Source organism: Crocuta crocuta, unplaced genomic scaffold, assembly GCF_008692635.1.
Source record: "Crocuta crocuta isolate KB4526 unplaced genomic scaffold, BGI_CrCroc_1.0 scaffold143, whole genome shotgun sequence".
Lineage (NCBI taxonomy): Eukaryota > Metazoa > Chordata > Mammalia > Carnivora > Hyaenidae > Crocuta > Crocuta crocuta.
The window spans coordinates 3,712,306-3,720,522 of record NW_027529175.1 but is presented as its reverse complement, the minus strand read 5'-3'; the positions used below and the strand labels follow the sequence as shown (position 1 = coordinate 3,720,522).

The 8,217-nt window shown below is 54.1% G+C and overlaps 1 protein-coding gene across 1 annotated transcript in view; it reads right to left on the bottom strand.

Moving 5' to 3' along the window:
• MPPED1 (metallophosphoesterase domain containing 1) overlaps positions 1–235 on the bottom strand; it is a 63,697-nt gene extending 63,462 nt beyond the window's left edge. Inside the window, exon 1 of the mRNA XM_077757866.1 lies at positions 59–235. Coding sequence (XP_077613992.1) covers positions 59–210 — 152 coding nt within the window. The 5' untranslated portion in view covers positions 211–235. The remainder of the gene's footprint in view (positions 1–58) is intronic.
• Positions 236–8,217: the final 7,982 nt, after the last annotated feature.

Sequence of the window (8,217 nt, the reverse complement as noted above, 5' to 3'; positions counted from 1 at the left end):
CCCGCCCCCAGACCCGCCCCGGCAGAGCCCCGCCCCGCCGCCAGCCCCGCCCACTTACATCTGCACGTGCGGGGGCTGGAAGCGGCCCTGGTTGATGTTGTAGAAGGTGAAGGCTTGCGTGGGGTTGGAGCTGTACTCGTCCACCTCGATGATGAGCCGGCTGTGCTGGTGCCTCCGAGCGGCCATCACGTGGGACTGGGAGAACGCCATGCCCAGGCCGCAGGGCAGCAGGGCCANGCCCCGAGCCAGACCTGGGAACAGACTGAGGAGACGGAGCAGAACCGCACGACAGTGAATCTGTTTGGGATTTTGCTTTATTTAATGTCAGATGAAGATTTAGAAAGAGGAAGGGGGGGGAGAGAAAAAAACACAGTCATACAGCTCAAAAACTCATTACAGATCTTTCCAACTCAGCAGTTTGATGAATATACTCGGGTAAAAAGAAAAGGAAAAGGGAGGGAAGGGACCAAAAATAAATAAATAAATAAAAGCCCGCGGCGCGGGGAACGGATGCGTGCGGGGTCCGATATGTTTAAATACTTAAGACTTTTTTGTTTCTTTGACAAAATCCTCCAGAACCCACAGGGTGACCTGAGATGGAGGGAGANCTTCCAAAAAGCCTTATAAGGATCTCAGGAATTCTGATGTTCCCCAGGCAAACCTCGAATCCACACAGAAACGCAGCTTGCAAATGCCATCCTCAGAAAGTGCGGTTTGCATCTGCAGCTACTAGGTTTTAATGTCCTTTTGACTGATTCCAACGTGGCTTGGTGGAATCCTGGGAACAGACTTGGGGGTGGGGGGGGGCCAGCCAAGCCTTCATCCTACAGCTACACGCTCACACCCTTCCCGGAATGGCCAGTGCCTCCTTTCCCAACACCGGCTAGCTTCCCCATCCCTTGCCGTGATTATCCTTTTAAACTGTGTAAATAGATAAGGTCTTGAAGATAGTTTGTCGTGTTTTGTTTCAACGTGGGGTCACGAAGACCCTCCGAGGATTCCGTGACCGGAGCGCTGAACCAAGGAGAAAATAACATAATTGAAACTCTTCTTGGTCAGTCATATCCCAGTCACGTTAAAGGAAGAAAAATCCCCTTCGCTTTGCACGGGGAGGAAGAATCGACGCCGTCAGAAAACAAATTAGATTAGGAAAATGACAAAAATTAGAGACTGGAGAACATTTTAATTACGTGCGAAGGAGAAATGGATTATTAATTTTTTAAAAATCTCAACAATCATGCCCATACAAGGTGTAATAAACAGCAATACCCTCCTCCTCTCCCCCCCCCAAAAAAACGCATCCTGATTCACGACACAAATCCCTCCCTCTTCTCCACTTGGGAAAACAAGAAAAAAAATTCTGCTTTCCCCCAAGACACACTTGCTGCTGTTCTTTGTCCTGCTGATTCGGTTCTCCCGGCAGATCTGGCCGGGCCGGCCTCGGAGGCGGCCAGTGGGGGTGTCCTGGCCGCGGGACTCACACAGTCCCTGTGGGAGGTGGCCCGTGCCCACCCATGTCCAGCCGACCCTGGGAGAGGCCTGGAGACACCAGACATTGTGGACCAGTCCTCCAAGGGCCCAGATCTGGACAAGGGTTTGAGCCCCATCACTGCACTGACTCACTGTGTGACCTTAGGCCAATGTCCTAACCTGTCTGAGCCTCAGCTTCCTCTTCTGGAAAATCAGTATGATAACAACCACCACCTCTCAGGGCAGCTGTGCAAGTGAAATGAATGGGGAACCTGAGCACAGCGCCTGGCAGGTACCAATAGTCCGTGTCACTATGATAATCACTCTTCCCTTCAATGTGGCACGTGCCCACGGAGGGCCTGCTGCGAGCAGGTGTGGCCCAGACACCGGGGCATCTGGGGAACGTGGCTGTCAAGGGTGAGCTCCGGGAGCCCTGGAGAACCCGAATTTTCTCAAAGCCAAGCCTACCTATCACATCCCTACCTGAAATCCCTGTCACGTCTTTGCACGGCTCCTCTAACGAGGGTCCATGCCTCAAGGCCCTGCCCGGCCTGGCCCTGCCCACGCTCCAGCCACGCCGCCCCGTGCCCAGCGGGCTCCAGCGCCCAGAGGCCCTCAGCCACGGGGTGCGGTGCTCGTGTTCAGAGCTGCCCCAGCCAACACTTCACAGGGGTCTTCTCCCTCAGGCTCGCCGCTGACCATTCCTACACAGAGGAGGGAGGCCTGTCTCAGGGAGGGGAAGTCTCTTGCCCAGCACAGCACAGACAGAGGGCGCCACTGAGCACTAGCGGGAAGCAGCCTGACTCCAGGGCTCTGGCTCCTTCCTCCCGGACCTCTTTGCCTTCCTCTCTAGCTGGCAAAAGCTGACTTGCCCGCTACCCCTCGACAAAGCCAGCATTTCTCCAGAGATGGGGGCCCTCATCCAGATGGGGGCCCTGCCATGAAGGGCCAGACGTCTCCTGGAGGCGGCGCCTGGGTCTCACTCACTGCCCACCCCCGGGCGTCAGCTCCAACCCTCAGCAGCGCCGCAGTCCTGAGCCACGGGCTTCACTTCCAGGAGGCTTCCGTTTGCTCCTCCATGACATGGAGAGAAAAACAGTACCTACCTCATTCGGGCACGAAGATTCATTGAGGTGACACGCGTACACTGCTTGTCACAGGACCCAGCACATAATAAGTGCCCAACAAATGTCAGCTATTGTAATGACGTTATTATTAACGTCACCCCAGGGCCATCACAGACAGTTCATACACACTGGATTAGTGACTGCATGGCCAGATGGGGGGAGGGAGGGAGTGTTGGGGGATGTATAGATGGATGGATGGATACATGAATGGATGGATGGATGGATGTGTAGATGGGTGGATGGATGAGCGGATGGACGGAGGGAAGGAGTATTGGGGGGATGGGTGGATGGATGGATGGATGGATACACGGATGGATGGATGGATCGATGGGTGGATGGATGAGTGGATGGATACATGGATGGATACATGGATGGATGGATGGATGGAGAAGCAAGAGTTCATGTCGTGCCACTCTCTTTCCCTAGTGCCCAGCACAGGCCTGGCAGAGGTGGGTGCCAAGAGGCCTCAGCTCAAGGTTGAAGACTCATGGCCCCACTGCACAACCCCACTAGGAGGCTGGGCCAGGCTGGCCACAACCTTCTGAAAGGGGAGGTCTCAGGCACTTCCATCCGAGGGCAGGAGCCTACGTGGCCTGCCTTCAGGCCTGCAGCAGGGGAGGCTGGCTCTGCACCAGGGGACTCAGCCAGAAAAGCAGGCAGCAGCGCATCCCGGGAGGCGCTCCGCAGTGAAATGCTGCATTTCACATAAAGGGGGTTCGCAATGGGCCCTGCTTGAAGAAATCAGGGAAACTGGGAACGCAGAGCCTTCTTTTAATACCCATTTAATATTTATGGAGCCGCAGCAACGCGTCAGCCACCGTGTGGAGAACACAGCCGATCCGCGGAGGGGAGCAGCGTTTCCCAAACAAACAGCTTTTAGCTGAGAAGCGTTTACACCTGGTCCACAAAACAGCACAGCATGTGGGCAGCGCAACGGGCCCGCCGGGACCCCGCCGGGGACTGCTGTGTGGCTGGTGCCCTGACTCTCCATCCAGCAGAGTGACCTTGAGCAGCACACACACCCTGGCCAGGCGGCAGGTGCCTCCTCTGTGCCAGTGAGTGGGAAGAAGACGCAACCAGGAGGAGGGGGAAGGGATGGGGATGAATTCATTAATGCCTTTATTTATTCAATAAACATTTACCACCACCGTCACTGTTTCAGGCACCAGAAAGAGCAAGGAGAAAGCCAACAGGTCATTGCCCTTAAGGGAAGGGGGGGGGGGCTGGGCAACAGAGTAAATCCACAAGTAAATAGAAAAGATACTTTCAGATAATCTCATGCCCAGAAGGAGCTAGAACAGAGCAACACAATAATGAGTAATGGGGAAAAGGGGATTGTTACTTAAACTTGGGTGATCAAGAAGGGTCTGTCTGAAGAGGTGACGTCACCTCAAATGCGAGGGCTGAGAGCGAGCCAGCCACACCCAGGCCCGGGGAAAGAGAACCAAAGCGACCCCTACGAAATGCAGGAAGAGCAAGTGCAAAGGTCCTGAGGCAGGGGAAGCTTTAAGAAATGCTCTCTTATTGTTTTTGTTCTCGACCACCGGTGTGCTTCTGCAACGGAGGAGAGCCTGAACTTTGAAGTCAGAGGCAGTGGGTTCAAATTCAGCCTCCAGTGCTGCTTAGCTGTGGGACCCCAGGCAAGTCACTTAACCTCTCTGAGCGTCCACTGCCTCATTAGTCCCCTCTCAGGATAACCGAGGAGACGAAGTGAGCCTTGTGCCTGCCTCTCCAGAAAGGCCCAACCAGCCCAGTTAGGAGAGCTACAATTTCTTGAAATTTCTGGGTTGAAAACTTGTTGAAAACGTGCCTCCATTTCACAGGGCTCACTTCTCCAGCCTTCTTGCCCAAAGTGATCTTTCTGTTTCCCTCTCAAAGACATTTACTCGTTGGTCCTCAGATGCTACGAGTCGAGTCAAGCCAGGGTTCTCGAAGAGGAATCGACATCAGCCGAGGCACCAAGTAGCAAGTAGCTACTAGGCGCCAGCTGTATGGCAAGGTCATGTGTAGGAACAAGGCCAGCTCCGGGCCCTGCGCTCTCTGCCCGCACAACCTTGTCTGGCCTTCTCCTGCCGAACGGCCAAGGCCACTGCCAAGCCAGCCTCCAGAATGAATGTCCTAAAACGCACTTTGGACCAAGCCATTCCCTCCCGCTCACCAAATGTCCAGCTGCTCTGGGCTACAGCCCCAGCTCCTTAGATGAGCTCAGGAGGCCACACTGGGTCCCGGCCGCCCTCTCACCCCTCAGGCCAGGCTCGCCACTCCGGGTTCCCCCCAGTGCACTGGCAGTCCCGCCTCTGAGCCTTCACACATGCTGTTCCCTCTGCTGAAAGGCTCTGCACGCTACCCTGCCTCTGTGCACACACACCTGTTTCTCACACGTGTCCCCGATCCCCCCAGGCTGGGCCAGGCGCCACCACCCACAACTCCCCAGGACATCTCTCACCAAAGCCTCCCCACCCTGAATTGAATGAGAAACCAAAGAATAAAACAATAGATGATCCCAGGAATGGGAGAGGCCCTCACAACTCACAACCGGGATTCAGGAGCAGCTCTCGCCTCCCAAAGCTCCGGTGCCACCCTGCAACCACGCGGGCACTAAAACCTCCTTCCCAGAGCCACTGGGAGGGATACAGGACGTGGTCCCTGCCAGAGCGCCTGGCACACAGTAGGTGCTCACTAAATGTTTCTTCCACTGTGGTTAGAAAGCTCTGGTGAAACCCAGGAGCTCCGCAGAGAACCTCCGAGAACCCAGCAGAGATTTTCGGATAATCGAGGCACCCTCCTGCCCCACCTGGGAAGCCGGACTCCCGGCCCCTGCCCTCTCGTCCCACTACTGGCTGAGTCCCTGGTCATTTCGCCGCCTAGGATGTTGTGATCCGACGCGTCGAGAACAGCCTGCCCTTGACTAGGTCTCCTCGGGGGAACCTCACACCGCCCTCTGGGTGGCCGGTGACCAGGGACACAGGTCAGCCCTGAAACACCCACTGCCCCCACTCCAGGGCGGACCCTGGGCTGAGACCCAAAGGACTCAGATGTGCAATCACCTAAGGGCTTGGGGCCCAGGGGGCAGCCAGACAGATCAAAAGAGCAGCTTGGAACCCGGTTAGGATGAGGCAGAGGGAATGGGGCCCCTCCCACCAAACCGTGAGACCAGCCGGCACGTGCCAGAGGCCGGAATGGACAGACTGAGGAGCACCTTGGCCGACATGGAGCATCTTTACGGCAGGTGGCTTTTGCAAGGGAGACACTTGGGTCATTCCAGCAGCCAGAGTATGTCCACCAGATCGGGGGGTGGCGGGTGGGGGGCACCCACGAGCATCTGCACTGCCAGGGGTGATGTGAAGATCAGAGATAGATTTCCCTTCCACCCGACACAGGCTCCTTAAAGCCAGGGTGGGCCCAGGACAGTCTTGGTTCATGCCAGTCATTATTTCCAGCACCTCCTCTGGCTGTCAAAAGCATCCCCATTTCGAATTTAGAAATGTCACAAAGGGTCAAGGTATCTACCGTCAAAGCCAGCCTGTTAAGGTAACCATCCCCAAAGGCACGCATGTTTCTTAAACACTGGCGTGTCTGCAGCTAAAAGGGTGAGGCGAGGACAATACCACGTTGTCCCAGGTCAGAAACTCGGATGGCAGTGACCACCCGGGGACAGAAGAAAGCCCAGAGACACACCTGCCGCCACCAGGCTCCCAAGGCGGTGTTGTGATGAAGCCCCACACCTAGAAAGCCTTCTCCGGGGTTCTCAGGGCATCGTTACCCCACAGCTCGTCGTCTTCAACGACGAGTGGGGGGCACCCCACAGGTCAGCCCAGCGTGCCGGCAACCCTCCCCGGTCCCCCCTGCCCCGCCACCACAGAGCTGGGAGAAAGCCAGCGCAGCGGAAGTCACTGCTCACTGAGGCTTGTGTGCAGAACTTACTGCAATGTGGGGAAATGTCAGAGAAACCACGCGAACACCTAAGTCGTCCTCCGTAAGCAAAATGCAGGAGAAATAATATTTAACAGAAAAATACCCAGGTTATGGGGAGGGGTGGGGAGAACTCTTTCATAAGCCACGCTCCCACCCGAGCTCAAAATCACTTGTAAGCGGTTCTGCCTTTCCTTGTTTTGCTCGTGCCTGAAAATATGCAATTGATCAGTCAATAGTTGAAAATGTCAGAAAGGGTAAAAAAATAAAATGAAAATAAACAGAGAGACTCAAAGGAAAAAGAACAAACAAACAGCCCAGCAGAGGGAGTTGAGCAGGCGGAGCGGGAATCAGACCTAATCCACCACGTCCCGAAAACGCCAGCCCTCGCATCTGACCTCCCCGTCGATCAGCCGTGGGTCCAGGACAGAGAGCACCGGCCCACAGCTGGTACCCGCAGCCACGCCGAATGATGAATGAGTGATGGGCCGAGCCGAGGAAGGAGTGTGCGAACATCGTGAAAATTACACACATTCCTTGAAAAAAGGATCAACCACGAGTGCCTTTAAAGCATTTACCACTTAAAAACCTTTTAGCTGGGCCCATTTTGAATTATGACTACATGATTTTAAATTACACTTTCTAATTCCTCGCCGCCCACCCCCAAACTGTGGCTGCCGCTTCATTTTCCAATTATGTACTTTTATTTCAGAATGATCGAGAGTGCTGCTTACTGGATCATGTCCTGTCTGCCACAAATAGCTGCTCACTTATTCCTTTTAGGCACGAACGCAGTCCGCTCCTCCGGCGGGTCTTCAAATTCTGAATATTCTCCAACCCCACGCCACCCAGCGAGGCCCAGGACGCGAAGAACCCCACAAAGCTCAGGCTGGGAAACATGTTTGTAAACCCGCGCTCCGCTCCATAAATTATTATAATTCTTGGTGCCTTCCTCTCTCCATCTAGCAGATCAGCAATCACATAAATAATAGTGAATGGAATGATTTTTCTTCTGCAAAGTGCTATGTCCTAGTTTTCAAAATAAAGCATTTGGAGATTCACGTAGCCGAGGAGTTGAACGGGAAAAGCTGCTCAGATCCGTGTCCAACGTGCACACAGACATACCCACACACAAAAGGAAACGAGAGGCAAATGTGTAAAAGCCAGCATTCTGGGGCTTGTCGGGTCCCACTCAACAGTCGTGGGGGTCTGGGACACACACGGTTGGGGAGGGGGGAAGCGAGAGGGTCTTCCTCGCTCACCATTGAAATACAATTTGCAAAGAAAGTAAACGTGGATTTACAGTTCTCACGGAAATCTATTAAGCAGATGTCGCTGAAGCGTAATCAAATCGGCACTATGGTAATGCTACACTTAAGTCTGAGATCAAGATTTTGCCATTTTTATGATCAGTTTCAGTGTGCGGTGGTTTTTTTGAGGTTTTTTTTTTTTTGCGATCATGCGGGAATTTGCAATTAAAGATTAAGCCTCCGAAGTATGATCAATTAACTAATGTGTCTGAATGACCAAAAAAAACAAAAAAAAAACCACACAGCCAAACTCAATTCTCCTCCCCCCACACCCCCTTTGTGCAGGGAGCCTAGGGTGGGGGAGGGAACATTTGCCTTTTCCTTGAACGCTGCAGTGCAAAAAGCACTTCGTAGCGAAGGGGGAAAGACAAGGCGCCCGGAAGGGCTCACTCTTCTCA